This window comes from Megalops cyprinoides, chromosome 9 (genome assembly GCF_013368585.1).
Source record: "Megalops cyprinoides isolate fMegCyp1 chromosome 9, fMegCyp1.pri, whole genome shotgun sequence".
In the NCBI taxonomy this organism is placed as follows: domain Eukaryota; kingdom Metazoa; phylum Chordata; class Actinopteri; order Elopiformes; family Megalopidae; genus Megalops; species Megalops cyprinoides.
In genome coordinates this window covers 6,377,462-6,396,749 of record NC_050591.1, presented here as the reverse complement: position 1 = coordinate 6,396,749, position 19,288 = coordinate 6,377,462, and the positions used below count along the sequence as shown (strand labels likewise).

Sequence of the window (19,288 nt, the reverse complement as noted above, 5' to 3'; positions counted from 1 at the left end):
TGGCACACACAGTCACTGGAATAACAGAAATAAACAATTATGATGGAAGGAGCCTTTTTTTCCTCAGTTCCATGTGCATAACTTTCAAAGAACCACATTCAGTCTAATCACAATGGGCTTTTGGGGAAGCATTTTTGACTGTCAAAACACTTGCTTCAGATCAAGGACAGTGTATTGCATGCAGAGTGTCTGTGGGCCAAAGTCTAGATGATACTCATTTCCTGAGCTGGAAAAACTGAAGGTGTCCCCTGAGGAAGGACACTGGTGCTACAGCAGGAAGGACAGAGACAGAAGCATTTACCATTATGGAGGAAGAGACAGGGTGTGTTGGGGGGGAGGCGACAGTTGGTGGGGGCTGAACACTGGAGTTAATGTCTTCCTCCTGGAACTGAAACACTGAAGTTCAAAAACAAGTTTTCCACCTGAAATAGAGCTAAATAGCTTTGCATTGTAGACCATTACACTCACCACGTCAGCAACCCTCCTCACGGAGAGGGAAGTAACTCTGGTATGTCGCGCAGGTCATTGAGTAGGAACTCACAATCATGGTCACATTCAGATCTGGTTGCAGGAGTATTGTCTTTTAACAAAAGCTTTCAAAATTAATTTTCAGTTAACATCACTTACTGTAACTCAATCTACTTTGAACAAACGCTCAAAACGGGAGGATGATTTTCTCTCTAATTACAGTGGTTAAATGGTGTGACTGGTTGCAGTGAACAGTGATTGGCACCGGACTTGGTTCTGAGGCATGGAAAAGTACCTTGTGTAAGACAGGTCAATAAAGCAAGTGAATCCCAGCAGACTGTCTCCTGTTACTGGAAATTATGTATTTCTGTACTTTTATTATTTTTAAGAAGATGGAAAGCCTTTATGGGCTATTACCTGTATGAAGTTAGCCTGTATGCACAGGCTGCCATGGTAGTGACTGTGTGCTGTTCAGAGGTGTCTGGTAAAACAAGATATTGTCACAGGAACAGCAATGAAGCTTACATGTATAAGGTGCAGTGAAGGGGTGTCAGGATTTGGTGAAAAAGGAGCTCTCTTTTGATGGCCTCACAGCCTTCCATCAGCCATACCACACTGGAACTTTCCTCTGCCTGATGGTTGAAGCTGAGCAGGGTTGGGATTGGGTATTGCATTGGTGGGACAGGTCCTGGGAAAATGAGGTTACTGTTGGTAGTGGTGTTGGTAGGCCAACAGGGGGCAGTCCTCTCTCTTGATGTAACAGGAGACCAACGGGGACACTGGGTGACAGGAGATGCCTTCTTTTGGATGATACACTAAACAGACGTTATGATTCTCTGGTTATGAGAGATCCCTTGGCACTTGTCATAGAGATCATGGGGTTCTCTGATGTCCTGCTGTCAGCTGTCCCTCTCGACCTGGCCATCAAAATTATTCCCCTGTGATATTAGCCATACAAACCCCTTCCTCTCCATATGAGCTGGGGAGCATGTGTAAGACATCTCACACCTTGATCCTGGTCGTTATCTCACTGATTGTCCATGAGGACTGCAGACAGAAGTGTGCTTTGCAGAAATAATCTGAATTATTTTACCTCACAATCTTTTTGTCCTTTTTGTCAGTGTGTAAAGATTAAAACTCATGTTTTTTTCTAGGATATGGAGCTGGGGATGCTGGACTCGCTGCCCAACAGGGTATGAAAAAAAAACCCATAATGCTTTTTAATATATTAATATTAATATATTCATTAATATGAATAATCCTATAGAAATCCCAGAATGCTGTTTAGTATTAATACTAATATCTCTACAAAAATCCCAGAATTTTTTCCTGTGATGATGGATAATTTGTCTCATTGTGAACAGTGAGTGGGCAGGGAGGGGGTGAAGGGGTGATGTGGTGATAATTTGGGAGTACAATCATAAACACAGACCAGTGTACTCAGTACAGCATGCATTCCCTTAAATGTTCAAACACTGTCTGATGTTTGGAAATCAAAGGAGTTTAGCTTCAGCTTTGAGATTTCAGTAAAAGTTCCAATGTCAATATAAATATGAGTTACACAAATTTACACAATATGTAAATGTACGTTATCTTAGTCCTTGTGTTTACTATTATCAGGAGTCACCACATCACCCTGTCTTTTAAGGGAAAAAATTATCTCATAAGAGATAAGCATGAAAATAATTTGGAAATGCTGGTCTTCTAAAGAATTGGACAGGTTCATTCTAAATACAGGTCACTTTATATTTCATTCATTATATGTTCATTTGAGTGAAAAATCCTGGCCAAATGAGCACCAGTGTATACACAAAATGTATTACAAAACACAGTCTGTACAGCAATGTGGCTTTTACTCTTTTAGTGAATAGAAGACAGAATTATTCATTGATTAAATGATACTGATTGTACCTGTTGCAGCACAGGTTTTATCAGAATACCAGTGTTTTTTTTCCTTGTTTCCCCTTCTGTGTGCCAGCAGACCAGGTAGGCGGCATTCCTGTTTGCACAGGTCACACCCAGATTTCACCCGTTTTTCTTTGTTTGTTCCTGTCTTAGCTAAAGCAGCCAAATACGGTGCCATTCAAGGCTTTCTGGGAGGAGCATACAGAGGTACGACTCCACAGATACAGATCCAGCACGGTCACGTGACAAAATTAATAATCCAGCTAATTCATTTTTGATGTTGATTTACATAACCTCTTCATAACGTAAAAACAACTGATGAACTGTACCTTATTTCGTAAAATGTCTACATGTAGCTTAATAACTTTATAATTATTGTACTAAAAATAAGTAACTAATAGCTACCAAACTTGTTCTATTTGTAATTAACTAAAAATATATATATGGCATTAGTTTTAGTTGAATGTTGGATCCTCTGTTTTACATGCTGCTTACGTACAGTATAACATTTTTCATGATATGACACTATTATATACAGCATGTGCCACTAACAGAGTCACCCTGTGGCTGGAGAAGGAAATACACTGCATGAACTGAATGAGATTCACATCGTCATGTACTGGAATAGCTGAACGAACTAAAGGAGATTCATATAGTCATGCACTGAGATAACTGAACAAACTGGAAGAACTGAATGAATCCGTATACTGTGCACTAATTCTGCCACTTGTAGGGGACGTTTACATTCAGTGACTATAGCTCTGATGAACTGCCTGGACAATATAACTTTTTCTGTCATTCCCTGTCATTTTTGGTTTTGTGGGTTTCATTTGGTCCTTACCTGAGCGACCTGATAATGTATGAAGTGATATGGAGACAAGAAGTGACAGCACTGAATCAGAATCCTGTTTGTTTGCAGGTGCCGCTGGATGTCAGGGCAAATACTGTGGAAGGAGGAGGAAGTGAGACATCTTGAGACAGGAAGTGACCTCAAGACTCAATGGTGCTACTGCATGATGTAGAATGTACATTTTATTTACAACAGACCCTTTCGACGGACAAACCTTTCACTTTTTGTACTTACATGTCTCAAGATTATGTAGAGGCCCGCAAAGTCATAACAATGTGTGACACTCAAAAACATGTAAAGCCAAACAAAGGAATGTGAAAGAACAATATTTTAGTGTAATAAGTATGTGTGCACTACACAATATATGTATGTTTATATTGGCATTGTACTGTTGATGGTGGCTGCAGAAGTATTGATTTTATGACTCTGTGTCTGTTGTGACCCCACTTGTTTGTAAAATAACCATGCTCAACACTAACAGAAATATCACATTGTGTGCAATAGTATTGTTTTTAAAACCCCATTTACAAGATCATTACCAGTAGTCTCCTGTTTGGATGAGTGACAATACTGGACATGCCACAGAATTGATCTTTTGACATGAGACGCATTTTTGGTACACTCTTTCTGTATTTTTAGTAATTTTTCAATGTAAAGTATTCAAAATAATTAATAGTCCATAGGCCCCTGAGTCTCTGTTCTTAGGAGTTTGGGCCTGCCAGGACTTTCTGAACGTGATGCCTTCCTGAGAGTCTCTCAGCTATTTGTAGAGGGGGTTGGTGGGAAGGTTTACCATCAATGTCAGTGAAATCAACCAGAAATATTTTTTTTTTCTAAGAATGAAGAGTGCAGAAAATGGGAAACTGATATCAGGCATAAAAGATGATTTAAAACAGACATTAAGCTAGGTTATTTTGTGCAGTGTGGGTCTGTTGAGGATTTTTTTTCTTTTTTTCTTTTTAATGTTGTGCCTTTAAATTATACCTTTGGCTTTGTTGATGGAATAATTCTGCAATCACACAAAAAAATACATTTGAATATTTGTTCAGGCATGTCTGTTTGACCTGTTAAATACAAATTTAGTTGTTAATTTTATAAAATCCCTGGAGCTGGGCATTAGGTGCATGACTCACAAACTAGAATGTCTGTCTTAAATCGTTTAAAGGTTAACATTATGATTTACCTACAGTTCGTGGTGTATGCAAATTGTTGGATCATACATCAACAGTGCAATTTTGTTTGTTTTGCACCATTCTAAACTGAAGATTTAATTTTGTCCAAACTTTGTAAAGTATTCTGCGTTAATTTAGTATCATCGTTTTGGTGCTTTGTTTGTGCAATGTCATCGCTGTGGAAAATAGCCATGTTAAATAATATTGTACTTTGTGATTCCCCCTTCAGTGATGTCAATGGTGCTGTTCTAAACGAGAGTATCTCTCTCGCTTTCGTTTGTTTTGTTGGCTGTTATCTTGCTGGTTATTATTCATAGACGTCACTATTCAATGATGACCTCATATTAGGCTACTTCTCTACCTGACTGTCTGACTCCACAGATACAGCACGTGTGACAGTATGAGTCTATAACTGCAGTCAGTTCTATATTTAAGTCCGCGCTCAACGGCTGTCCTGGGCTTTTATTTAAAAGGGGTCAATGTGTTGGAAATACAAAATTTCCACGAATCGCAGAACTGTTCCTGGCAATCCCGACATTTTAACTACTTAAGTAAATAAAGTAATAAACCTAACTATATTAAACCAATAACGTGGTGTCTATCTTTTCAGAGTGATATACAACATACTCAATTATATTTTATTTGTTTGTCTGGCAACGTTACAGAATATGAATGAAAACGATGGCATGAAACCACCGTGTTTCGCATGATGTAAATGCTGCTCCCAAGGAATGTATGTGTTGCTCTTACAGACGTGAAAGTAGACAACGTCTGACACCAGCCATGTCGCTTTCGTAATGTGAAGAAATTCCTCCCGCCCCGTCTGTGTGCGTCGTGGGTCTCCTCCTCTACGCAAATGCCCTCATTCACTTCCCAGGGCTGGCATTCAGTTGGCCAGCTCTAAGCAACCTTCCTGGTTCATTCGATTCGGCCCTTCCTGTCGGTGAATAACTGCGTCTCTCCCGCTTGCGTGAGCAGCCTCGAGCAGAGGCAAGCCGTAGCTCCAGCTGTTCGCCAGGGAGCCGGATAAACTGTATTTGTGCGTGGCTCTCGTCGAGCTGACGGCCAGAAGGTGAATGAGGTTGATGCTGCTGTGTTGCAACTGGAAGGACGAACGCATGGGGGACGACGAAGGTGAGTCGGAAAGGGGTGCATATTAGGATGATGGTCGCGGTTTTTCCCCATTGCCTGATGCATAGCTGCAGAGATGCTGAGCAGCCACAACGTTCACCCAGCATCAAAACATTTTGCACTCAGAATGTTAACTGATGAACCTGTTTGAGAATTAATAAGCGAATCATGTGTGCAAAGGTTACACATTTGGTCACTTGGACAAACGGCGTTTTCCGCGTGCCTGTGATTTTTGCTGCAGCGGTCTGATCCACTGTGGTATGGAGCAAGACCGCGCAGCTCCTTACGTTTATGCAGTTGGTCGTCTGGAGGTAAAGATGGATGCGTGTATTAGAGTGAACATGTGAATGAATGTTTACGATTACTTTACGCAGAGAGATATGAACAATTTTTTTAAATAAAACGAAAACATAAATGGTAAAATACACGCAATGTGTTGTATATGCTACGGTGGTCATTAAGAGACAGATTACTCTCGTTTCACCGAGACCATGTACCTAAGTTATTTGGAGATAAGTATTCTGTGTCTTTCTGTCACCATTCATTTTAAAATTGAAAGTAGGAATGGGTTGGTCTCCTCGGGGAAACAAGCTTACCTCATGCACTAAATGCAGACGTTTAATATGTGTCCAATAATTGTTGCAGAAAGTACATCAGTCGAACATATTGCATATTGAACATAGCCGACCACTATCATTTGTATCGGCGAGAACAAACAAGTGAACTGGTGGTGTATCTTGCGCTTTGGTTTCGGGTTGTCGTAAGATCCTTCTGATATTCGCATTTCCATTATGGATTAGCTTTGATCTGTCTGTCCCTACGTCGCAGCACGCTGCATGATTTGGTGAGAACTAGATTCCTGTTTCACGAAATAATGGGGGCTGCAATCGAGGCCGGCCTGACCTCCGTGTTCTTCTCCAACGGAGAACGGACAGCGACGATACAGCACTTTGTGTACCTACTTAGTTGGATGACTGCCTGGATAAGACTATTGGTTAGCCGGATCTTAACTTTTGTTTCTTTTTATTATTATCATTGTTTGGTTGCATGCCGACAGCTATTTGGTAGCAAGTTAACTCTGGAAAACAATTTAATCTTAACTTTTATACTAAAAGCTATGTTATATATTCGCAGTATTTTAAGTATTATATTTACAGTTTCACACCTTTTAGATAACTCCAGGCCCTGACATTAATATCTAGTTTGGGGCCGGCTTCACATATACAGTACCTGTGCAAGCACCAGTGGTGTGTTCCGGGCTCCAACACCACTTCCAGAAATCATATAGGGGAACTTTCAGTGACCCATGTGATGTCCGTTTGGGCAGAGTTTGTAAAAAAATTAGGGTATGTTTATTTCATTACCAAGATAACGCATTGTAAACAGACTCTCAAATTGAGGTCTGTAACGGCTGGGCTCCTGTGGGACCGGCCACGAATGTTTTGATGTGGGACACCGGTCAGAGATCACGCTCGCAGGATATGCGCAAAATGAAATCAATAGAAATGACGGCCAGCTATGTAAATAAGAATGAAAATGTAGCCGGTTATGTAAATACAATTTTTAGAGTGCATAATCATGCTAGGAAAACGTAATTCTAGTTTGCGATCAACGTTGATAATCAAATCCAATCAAAGCATTGCTTAGAGTCTCATTTTCGGCCTATTAGGCAGCTAAGAGGCTATAACATATCCTAATTCAAGCGCCAACTGTTATTTACTCGTCAGTGTGAACGATGGAGTCAGCCACTAGTTTTTAGAAAGCAATACCAGTAGACAGGTGTACCACAAGTTTTCTGTTGTAGCTGATGCAGATGGAGAGGAATTAAACTGGGTCTGAGCTGTGTGACAGTGTTTAAGTGTAGCGGTCATGTGAAACAGGCTCACCTCACAGGTAAACATAATTATATTAAACAATCGTGAAGACTTTCTTTAAATTTAGCCCCCAGTAATGGGTTTGGGGTACCCAATTTACATTAATTTAAAACAGCCAACCGCCCACTTGTGAGGCTCATCCTTTACTTTTTGTGCTGTAACAAGTTCTCGTTTGAATGTTTTGAAGTTAAAACACTTGCCTATGTTTGAATACATCTGTGTGTCTTGTTATGTAATTACAGTTGAAAATATTCATCCCTGCATGAAGGGATGTAAAAGTTAAATTAGCGTAAATGAGGTTGATTGTTTGTGTGTTGGGAGCAGGCGGCATATCAGTAGATAACTGGTGCGGATGTGGTCAGAATCTCTGTGGGAGCAAGACAGAGTCTTTGATAGAGCTTTTGGCTGTGGTGAGAAATTTGTTGGGAGCAGGTTTGAAAACACTCTACATCTGTCACAGGTTGGATTGCCAGTGTGCTTAATTGTTTCCTGTCCTCAGTTCTTTACATCCACACACACTCTGTTATGGAAATCAATAACTGGTCACCATCTTAGGGACTGTCCCTATTCTGTTGGAGATATATGAAGGAAACATGCCATTTCCTTGATTGTCTTCTCTAGCAGAGGATGCATAGGTGTATCATCACGCAAAAGACTTTTTCCAAGTATCTGTGATGCAAGCCCCAGCACATGTCTCATTCCATTCTAAAAAACATATCTGTCCTGAAGAAACATTCCGGAGAACATTCCCCCTGAATGGGATTGTAGCGAAGGGCGAGAGCAGTCACCCCACCCAGCCTCGAACCTGGGTCTACGGGGTACCAACCATGCGACTTTGACCGCAACGCCAAAGAGCCAGGCTCGTTGGTATGGCAGTCAGAGGGCATACTCAACCGTAGTGATGGCACTCCGTCACAGGGATGTTTGGCAGTAAGTGTTTCATTGAACTGGGATGTTCCATTGCCCTCTCTCCTTTATGTACCTCCTTTTACCCTCTCAACTTTTCTGCATCTCCTTGATATGTTTCACTGAGGAATCAAGGAGGAGAAAAGGCAACTCATGGAATGTACATTAATACCTCTCTAACTGACGCCTGTCCCATTCTCTGGGAGATTCCCTCAATGTGAACATTTTCTAATGTCACACAGTAGGCACGTCTTGGGACCATAAGAAGACACACTAAACTTAGATGATGAATTAGTATGTATCATACCTTATACATTTATTTTATGACAGTGACACAACACACTATGGATTGATGTTTACATTTACGTAAATCTTTTTGATTTTGGGTGACATGGTAAGACAGGGTCACTGAGCCCCCCCACAGCCCCGCCACCTCCGTTGGAACTGGGAAAGATGTCAGTATGAAATGTATCGGCACAGACAGCCGATGAAGTTCATCAGTGAGATGTATGAACATACCCTCAATGTAAAGTAAACCCCCGCTAATGTACAAAACGACTCCACCAGTGTGATCAGTTACTTTCCCCTTCATAACATCTGCTCATCGGTCATATGTCAGTTTGCATGTTATGCTTATGCTACACCGTGTCCTGCTGGCATATTTTAAATCTTTACAATGTGATCCTGTAAGGTTGGGCAGCAAGGATTTACTTTTCTGTGAGCCAGCTAATTTTACATAATGCAGTCAAAGGTATTCATTTTATTAAAATGCACTTTAATGCTGTCTTACTTGAAAGCGGTGTGTAACATGTAGATTCAGTCATCCACCTAACAGTAACACTCACTATAATAGAATCAGTCCATCAAATTTTATTTGTTACAGCACATTTTTACAATTGAGATGGTCACAAAGTGCTGTATGTGTAGCATAGCAGATCTGAATCAGAATCAGAATAGACTTTATTGTCATTGCACGGTGGGGGTGCAACGAAATTGTGGGTGGTCTGCAACAGCAGCGCGCTGAGGAACATTTATGTAAACACAATACAAATAAGGCACACGACATAGGAAAAAAAATATACAAAATATACAATGAATACAGTAAAATACGAATTTAAAAAGAAGAAATATAACGAAAAATTTGTGCATTAATATGGCCTTTTTAAAAACTACTTAAAGTGCACAGTGGAATTGCACAGTTGTATTGAGGTAGAGGGTTTTGGGGGGGGGGGGGGGGGGGGGGGGTCAGTGTTTGTTAGCAGTCCGTATGGCCCAGGGGAAGAAGCTATTGGTTAGTCTGGTGGTGTGGGACTTGATTGACCTGAAGCGCCGTCCGGAGGGCAACAGGTCAAACAGGTGGTAGGCGGGATGTGAGGGGTCTGCCAGAGAGAATAAAAAAAAAAAAAAACAGAAAACCCAGGGCTAATTGGAAAAAAACTGGAAATTTATTCCCTGACCCCAAGAAAAGGCAGTCAAGAGACTCCTAATAATGGTGTACAAGTTAACTTTGGGACACATAAAAAGCATCAGTTCATTGCAACAGTTCCATTCCATAGCCAGTAAGGTGGGCAGGCACTGAAACAGTAATAAGTTGGCTACAGACCTACCTAGGCTATATTGAATTAATTTTATGAGCCCATGTACAGAGGATGACAACAGAACCATTATTTGAATGCAGCAGGAAATGAAAAAGTGACTGTTGGAGAGGGCACAGTACCATAGGAGAGCTCACCTCCATGTCCTACAACAGTTCCAGAATTGTTGGAAAGAATATTGGAATACTTAATGGTACAACCCACTAACGACTTGGACCAGAAAAGGTTTCAGCCCCCTCTGCAGTGTCCAGATGCTTCAGCCAGTTCCTGTGTGGGATGCAAATTCATATTGATCATTCCTCATCAAAAATTCAACAACACATTAAAATAACATAATTCATATGGTTGGCTAAATGCGTACCTACAGATATCAGTATAGTGTGTTGCTCTGGCTGTGTTAATTATCTACCTAAAGACTAATATGGATGAGACCTGACACAGGAGTCACTCATAAGTTCAAACCCAGTTAAGAGGAGCTATTTTTGAAAGGGTACTGTGGAGTTTTGGATGCTTTGAATGTGCATAATAATGTACTTGTATTTTGCTTACCTTGCATTTGCATAATAATGTACTGGTATATGGAGACTGTAGCTATGACAAAAAATAACATACCATTCAGGCAGTTCTCCCACAATTACAAGCATCTCTTCCTCCTTCATGGTTTAGCTAGCTAGCTATCTGTCCATTTCTTAGCTTGCTAACCTTGACTTGCAGTTGAATTTACTGCATGTAATATCAAGTGTCTAGGTTATTGCAGTTACCCTGACAACTGTGTTTTTGCCTTTACTTATCATTGCATACCATTAAAACTGGAGGGGTTTTTTGGGATCAGTCCAATTTTGAAATTGCATATATGTGTAATGAGGACTTTAATGGACTCTATCTATCTGATTTTGTATAGCTGATGGACGATTTACTTCATGGATGGCAGTCAACAATTTTAAGATCTATAGACACTCTCATCAGAATCAGAATTGATCTGTAAGACCCAGCCCATTTAATGAATGAGCCTGCCTCTCACAGATCCTCTCATTTTCCTTTACTGGTTAATCAGTATCCTGCAGCCTACTGGCTGACATTACTGAAACATTTGTCGTCCACTTGGCAAAACATTCGAATGCTCTGTTCAAAAGAGATTTAAGAAAAGCAGTATCCTGAAAGGGCCTGTTCACTTCCTGTTACCTAACATACCATGAGAAAATATGAAAATATAAAATATTTTGAACAATTACTATGAAAAAAAAATCATATTTTATCTAACCTGACGTGAACATGGAACTTATAGTGAATAGTCATAGTAATTAATTCATATTTATCTCAGACAGGATTTTTGGCTGAACTTCTGCCCTCAGTCTGAAACCCCTGCACACCCTCACCCCACCAGCAGGAGGAGCATTTCATCACTCAATCAGATTTTGGGTTTAAATTAAAGGCTGTGTGGGTCATTAGCTATTTTGGGCTGTGATCTTATCATCAGCATTTTTTCCATTCCAGACTCTTAATGTGGAGTGCATGAGTGACTGCACTTGTGGTATTTTCGGGTAAAAGCAAGCTACTCAAAATACCCACTAACATAAAACATGATGGGTAATTGCATTGAAGAGGTAATGCAGTATTTGGATCACCACCTCTCAATCTCCCACACACACACACACACACACACACACACACACACACACACAACAACAACAACACATTTATACATATCTGAAGCAGAATCATTTCTAACCTGCAAGTCACAACCAAATGTTTGCAACCTTGGAAAACCTTTGCAAAATTTACATGGCAGGGAGTTACAGGACAGGTTACATGCCTGTAAAATTAATCTCATAAGTCAAAAATATATACTGTTGGATACTGTTTTTCTTCCTTAGTTCTTTGTTGCTCTTTATTCAGGATAGCCAGCATACCCATACACCCATAATGTAGGCTAATCCATTCTTCAGGCTAGCCCACCACACCACAGAACTTCCATTGTCGCACAAAGAATTGTTAGTCACATGTTTGCAAAGATAACATGGCCTACGTTAAATTGTTAAGTGCAGTAAATTTATTTCTAACATTTGTTTACATCCACAACTTTTATTTATGTGACTGCGTTTGCCATGACAAGGCTGTTTCATTATCATCAGCAAGGCTACAGTGCCACCTGTACCTTCAAAAGCGATTATATAAATCACTCAATTAAAATCAATAATTCATCTGTAAAAGACTTTGGCAGGCAATCAATGCCAGCACCCCCTATTGATTAATCCTCAGTGTTGGGCATCTGTGTGAGGAGCAGCAGCAGTCAGTGTCATTTTACATTACATGGGTTCCTTTAGTTAATGCTCTATCCAGAATACTCAAAAAGGAAGACAAGAAAGTGCATCTAATGCATTCAGGTGAAAGGCGCTACATGCAGGACGGAGCAGGCTGCACTCAGCATCAGCAGAAGCCTCTGCCACACTACAACAGGGGTGTATATGCTTCTGCTTACAGTATCTCTTCACTGGTGTTCATAGTTTACACTCTTCCCACAGGCTTGGTGTGCAGCTAATCCATGCTGACTTAGCTCAGAGTTAGCTCATTTATGACTGAGTCATACAAGTGAACCCCTTGTACTGATTTGTTTTTGCATTTGAACACATTAATTGATCATGGTTTTGTAGTATGTAACAGTGTCATACTGTATCGCTAGTCTGTCTGTGGCTCCCTGAGTCTGTGTGTGTGTGTGTGTGTGTGTGTGTGTGTGTGTGTGTGTGTGTGTTTTCAGTGCTGTCACATCTTTATTCACTCCCCAAACTAAATAGGAACAAAATGCAGTTATGAAAGAAAAAAGATTTTTTTCCTGCTTAAAAAACAAAATTTTTAAATGTGACACAACTTTGCACTGTGCAGAGATATTATCATTCCCAAATAATACATTTTATTACAGAAAACAGGAGATTGACATTTATTCACACCCCTGAATTTATCATTTTGTAATTCATCCCCTGGTATGAATTGCACTGATGAGATGCTTCTTGTAGAATCTTATGACATTATATTACTACTTTGGGGGATTTTTGTCCACTTCTTGTGACAGAATTACTCTGGTAATTCAGTTCTTTTGGTTTTCATCTGTGAAGTGTTTTTTTGTGTTTGAACCACAAATGTTTGATTGAGTTGAGGTCTGGAGATTGATTTGATCTTGTGTCTATGCGTTTTAGCTGGTGGGGGTTTACTGGTGTGTATGTGGGTGTGCATGTGTATGTGTTTAAGTGTTTTTGAGAGTGTTTGTGTGTATGTGTGAGCATGTCTGTGTATGTGTAATTCCCCTGTCTTTGTGTTGTAGCTGGTGGGAGGTTGCCGGTGTGTACCAGCTGCAGACAGAGGATCTATGATGAACAGTATCTTCAGGCCCTGAATTCTGATTGGCACACCGCCTGTTTCAGGTGAGTCTTCCAGCAGCAGCCAGGCCTGCAGGTGCCCCCCAGGGTCATCTTATCTCACCATAAACGCCCTGGGGTTGTCCACATCCCCATGTTTGCTTTAGCAAATAGTGAAATTTTCATTTCTACATAGGAACCCAGCTGTTTTCCAGCTGATGAGCACAATTCGTCCTGGTCGTTTATCCAAAAAGAAACGGCTATGGTCATATGGTTAGGTTGATTGATATGAGATCTTTAGCACTGGACACAGTGTGCTTTGGCTCCTGTGTTTCTGCACAAACCTCCCCACAGTACACTGTGAAATAGAACTGCCCTGTGAAGAACCTGAGGGTGGACTTTGAACCTGGAATTCTCATGTGTGGAGCATTAAGTAATTGTGGTGAATTACAGAGAGCTTATCCCCCTCTTCAGACTCCTAGGGCAAACAGAGGATATGTATATCCCTGGCTTACAGCAAACAGGACACTGAGGGCTTTGTTTGTCATTTTAAGCAGTGATATGGTTTCTGAAAAGAGTGCTTGCGAGTAAGCTCACAGTGAGTCTGTGTTCAGCTGCTTTTTTGGCCACTCTCGGAAAAGATGTCAAGATGGCGTCTCAAATTCTTTCTCACTTTAATATGTGAATTTTTATAACAATATGAGAGATCTAAAAGATGTTGAGGTCAAATAGCCTGAACTGCAGGTACATCAATCACAGAAATGGCAAAATTATTTAACATGTCAAGGGTAATAGTGCAAAAATTATGATGGCAAGGAAAAACTGCATCAGGAAAGACGCACAAGTGTTTGCAAGTTAAAGCTCACTAACAGGGATTGACAGGGATTGCTTAACGGCTAGTTGCTAAGAAACACAAAAAAGCCACAGTCTCAACAAAAACATTGTGCATTGATTTTCACAAAGGTGACATTTATGGTAGAATTGCCATTCAGAAGCTTCTTGTAACCAAGGCCAGTGTGCAACAGCGCATAACCTGGTGTAATGAGCACAAAACCTGAACTTCTGGGTAGTGGGCTCAGTGAGTTGTCTTTTACAATTTTTTGTATATCTGGATGAGTCTTTGTTTGGAAAAAACCAAAGGAAGCCCTCTACCTACATTGCCTGTACCCACACTCGATTGGCCGCTGCTCACCTGTTCAAGCTGAGTGTCATTCTGCAGGCCTCGTTGGTCATCACTGTGCTTCTGTCTAAACCTTGACCAGCTCCACTGTTGATAGTGCCAGTTTTTTAGTTGAAGCAGTCTTGCATATCCTGTTAAATATTATGCTTTTCATCTACGAAATTGTTACAGCACAATTTATTTTTTTAAATAAGATCGTGTCTCTTATTTTCACTAGTGATTACCTAGCTATCCTGATTGCTTAGCGGCAGGCTGCAGTCAAAGAACGTTGTACGACGTGTCCAGACAGGCAAGTTGATTAGATCAGAAATATCTGCAGTTCGTGAAGTATCTGATTACAGTGTTTGTAGTCTGCATCACTTTGTCATTTCAATGAGGGCAGAAGGACGTATTGTCCTACTGACAGCTTTTCAGAGCGATGTGTAGTCAAGGTGAAAAAGACCATAGCACAGCTACAGCTGTAAACCCACCCAGAGCCCTGAAAAGCTTTAACACTTTTAAACCGTTCTGTGTACCCAAGAACACATGGCAATTCCTACAAACGCTTGTCAGCCTGATGAGAGAGTAGACCTGTTTTTAAAACCAGAGTCTCACAGTCTCACAGTGTGGTGGAGTCAAAAGGCCAATGTCACATAGAGTAGTAGAGCACACATTACACTACATGACATTAATTTAGGAAGTGCTTTTATCCAGAGTGACTTCCAGCACAAGAGAACAGAATTGTTTCCATCCAAGTTAAAGGAGACACCGTGTCAGACTAGGCTAACAACACTCCCAGACCAGTGAGTACAACACTATTCAAGCATTACCACAAGTTAACAGCCTAGAAGACGGAAGACAGCCTAGATACTACAGGAAGTCAAGGACATACACAACCATATATCTCAGTGACACTAGAACACAATATCCATAACACATTGTGATACTATAAGTAAATGAGCGTTAAATAATACAAGTAGCAGGTGCTAGGGGGTGGGGATTGAAGTGGACAGTGAGATGCAGTCTGAAGAGGTGGGTTCTCAGTCTGCATCAGAAGATGGGCAATGATTACTGACCCCCATGGGAAGTCCATTCCACCAATGGGGGACCAGATAGATATCATGTCTGAGAGGAGCAACCCCATCGGAAGTGGACAGTCAGTTGCCCCAAGGTTACAGAGCATAGTCTGGTCAGTACATATGGTTCGAAGACTGACTGGAGGTATGAGGGAGTTGTCCCATTCACTGTTGTATATGCAAGGTTTTGAACTTGATGCCACCCTGAAGCAAGTGAAGTGAGATGAGGAGGGATGTGTCTTGACTACATTTAGGAAGGTTGTAGACAAGTCGTGCGGCTGCATTCTGGATTAGCCGTAGGGGTTTGATAGCACAGGCAGGAAGACAAGCAAAGAGGGAGTTACAGTAGACCAGGAATGCAAGGACCAGGGCCTGAAATAGGAGCTGCGTAAAATATACAGTGAGGTCGAGGCAGGTCCTTCAGATGTTGTACGAAAAGAATCTGCACGCCTGACCAGTGGAACCTGTGAAAAGGACAGTTGGGTGTCAAGAATTACCCCAAGGCTTCTGACAGGTAGAAGAGCTATCGGTTAAATAGTTTATAGTGTCTAGGCTGAGGGAGAGGTCTTGAAATGGGTAGGACCTGGAGGGGATGTAAAGCAGGCAGGGCGAAGGTATGTACTCAGAGTCTCAGACCTCACAGGACATTCCTACCCAATCTTTATTTCACACATGGTCAAAAATAGACTATTTGTAATATTATAAAACAGTTCTTTTACACAATTAAAATTATTGCATGTTTTGACACATTTTGGTTGTTTATGTGTTTTTATATGTAACAAATGAAAGAAAAACTTATAAATGCTTTTTTTGAGGATGTGTATGTGTGAGTTTGTCTGATCTGAGCCCTGCTCTGCGTAATGAAAGCAGTTGTGGTTGGAATGCCCGTTAGGGAACTGAAACAACTTCAGACACAAGCATCAGCCGACCTTGCACCTCAAAGTAGCTCACGGGAGAACGGGATTGGCTCCTTGACACTTAAGGGTTTGTGTTTGAAAGAGTTGGGCATTTAGAGATATATCATTTTAGGGCTGGAGCCTGTACTCAGTGTAGATTCGGAGGTGTCCTCCTCGTCCTCTGGAGCGCATCAGGAATGGAGAGGCATCGCGTCAGAAGGAGGTGGGTGGCAGTGCGTGGGTCGCAGTCTGGATTCACTTGGAGGCTGGTTGCATCTCTGAAGGCCTATTGTTAGTTGCGTCTGTACAGTGTGAGCCTGGAAGGGAGGGGGTGGGAGATTAGGCTTGTAACTCTATCCTGCAGTGGGTGGGGGGGGGCGTAGGGGCGGTGAGGGGGAGAGGGGGGTCACGAGTGAGCGGATAAGGCAGGAAATGAGTAAAGAAGCGGGCCACAGCTGCATCGAGACGAGCTTCCAGGCCGATGCGAAGGGTTAGTAGCGCAACAGCTTAACGTGCTTGTGGTTCCGAACTCTGTATCTGTCGGGTAGAGCATGAGCCAGTTCACTGACCACCAGCAGAGGGGTTCGGCCCCGGAGGGCAGGCGGGGAGCAGATTGGCACAGACGGAATCGTATGAGGTGGAGAAAGTAAGTGTTCGATGTGCTGCCGTTTTGGAGGGCGATGTCCTCTGTGTTCACATGTTTTCATGAATAACATCTGTAGTTCTGAGGAGCTCCATGTTTGAAACTGATGAAATGTATGTGCCATTTCATTTCCACTAACCGTACAGTTTTAGTTGTACTTACTCAAAATGTCTCCCTAATATGGGAGCTGCTGCCTGATTTGTAGAATGCTGGCTTCCTGGTATATATTGCTCTGTTCATACAAGTTTTCACATTAACAAATTTCCAGCATTTAGAAAGTAAATGCATGTGAGGCCTTTAAGGTTGTATTTCCTCTTTTTTGGGCTATTTTCTGAAATTCACCGTGTTTCAAAGTACTTTTGAGCATTTTCTTAACATTTGCTTAGTAGACGTTCTTACGCACTTAGCTTAAGATTTCTATGTTTCTATGTTATTCATTCATACAGTGTTTACCACGTATTTCAGGTGAAGTAGCTTTCCCAAGGATACCACAGAATTTCTCCACCAGGGAATTCAGTTGGCAACTTTGGGCAAAAAGACCCTGTTCCCTACCACTAGACTGCTATGCTACCGTACCGTGTGTCTCATATAGATTAAAGTGTGTATGTTTGTGTGTGTGTTTGTGTATATGTGTGTGCGTGTGCGTGTGTGTGTGTGTGTGTGTGTGTGTGTTTGTACGGTTGACCCTCCCACTTCGCGGGGGTTAGGGGCTCAGCTCCCCCCAACCCCCACCCCCCCCACCCCCCCCCCATGTGGAAAAACCATGTAAAATTTTATATGTATATATATATATATATATATATATATATATATTACAGATTTGTGTATATTTATGGTATTAAACGATAGAGTACATTGATATTATACATATATTTTATGCATTTATGACTTACTAAACTTTTGTACGTTTTCTTAACTTTTCATCTGCTAAGCGCGTCACCTGCAGTGCTATGCGGTTTCCCGCACAAGGCCATAAAGCTCCCAAAAAGTTCCCATTTAATTGTTTGTTGCTGACCCGCGAAAAATCGAAGCTGCGATGTGGGAGGGTCAACTGTACACGCGCACGCATGTGTGTGTGTTCCAAGGAGCAGGTGGGCCTCACGGCAGTGTCTGCTCTTTTTGGGTGTTGGCTTTCAGTTTTCCTCGAAGTGAACTTTGTAGCAGGTTCAGTCAGGAGACATTGTGCCATTTTAACTGTAAAGCTCAAACCAGACTGGCACTGTAGAGCTGGAATGAGGCTGGATCATTATACCCCTCTCCCACTTGTAGAGCTGGAACCGGGCTGGCTCATGTCACTACCTGATCTAGAGCTTGAGCAAATAAATCAAATAAATTAAGCAAAGACCTTGATTTATTCCTATCAAAATTTGAGTCTCTCTCTCGACAGCCGTTAATTCATGTCATTATTGAAAACTTTATGGCTCTCCACAGAAATAAGTGAACATCTGTTATCTCTGATGGAGCTTACGCTTTCTTTGAGTTTGGCCTGGCTCTGGCTGGCTTGCCCCCTGTTGTCCAGGTGCGGGAGTTGTTTCCTGTGCATATAAAGCTGTTGTGCTTTACAGTGCTGCCTTATTACCAGCTTGTGGGATGACTGGTGTCACTGATCACATCTGAAGGGTAGAAAGGAGGCAGGGGGGGAGCCACTGCCAGGACATGGAGCAGTCAAAACACCACATGCTCGCTTTGGGGGGGGGTGCTCTGCTGCTGCTAAAAGGTAGTTCTACCCCTTGAACTACCCCTAATTCAGAGAAAAACAACATTTGCGAAGCATTCTGTGAATCATGGCAGGCAGTAAAGGCAGAGTTTGAATGGTCTCCGTTTACTCCCCGATTGACAGGCACAGGCTGGACTGTGATGTGACTCCTCCTCCATCTTTGCTGAGATATGTTATTCAGAAGGTTGATTTTTTTTTTTTTAAGTGTAATATTTGCAGTGCCATAAAGACCATAAAGACCTTATACTGTGCTGTTCCCGTGGCAATTTTAAGTCGATGCAATTTTCAGCTGCAAGCAAAGATGTACTTTACCCCTGAAAGAGCAAAGCTGGCTGAGTAAGTTTAGACTGCAGAACAATATGCTAGTGTATTCTTAATTTGCATATTTGTAATATTCTAATATTAGAATATTGAGCTGATTCACAGCTGAGGGATATGTGAGAGTGTTAGCATTTATTCTTGTTTTTATATTAATGAGATTTCCCTGCTGAAGTTACGTGAAATCCACAGACGTTGGAGGAATGTTCAGTACTGCAGCTTTGTCAT

The 19,288-nt window shown here is 41.5% G+C and overlaps 2 protein-coding genes across 3 annotated transcripts in view; both read left to right on the top strand.

Annotated features, from left to right (window-relative positions):
- elna (elastin a) overlaps positions 1-4,926 on the top strand; it is a 32,261-nt gene extending 27,335 nt beyond the window's left edge. The window contains exons 44-46 of the mRNA XM_036536524.1: positions 1,623-1,661; positions 2,527-2,580; positions 3,293-4,926. Of these exons, the coding sequence (XP_036392417.1) occupies positions 1,623-1,661; positions 2,527-2,580; positions 3,293-3,339 (140 nt within the window). The 3' untranslated portion in view covers positions 3,340-4,926. The remainder of the gene's footprint in view (positions 1-1,622; positions 1,662-2,526; positions 2,581-3,292) is intronic.
- A 406-nt stretch (positions 4,927-5,332) lies between these two features.
- LOC118783018 (LIM domain kinase 1-like) overlaps positions 5,333-19,288 on the top strand; it is a 33,404-nt gene continuing 19,448 nt past the window's right edge. Inside the window, exons 1-2 of one of the 2 annotated variants that reach the window (XM_036536666.1) lie at positions 5,333-5,529; positions 13,218-13,317. In XM_036536666.1, coding sequence (XP_036392559.1) covers positions 5,472-5,529; positions 13,218-13,317 — 158 coding nt within the window. In that variant the 5' untranslated portion in view covers positions 5,333-5,471. Of the gene's footprint in view, positions 5,530-13,217; positions 13,318-16,893; positions 17,029-19,288 lie in introns of those variants that run through there. The other variant, XM_036536667.1, reaches the window with a different exon arrangement.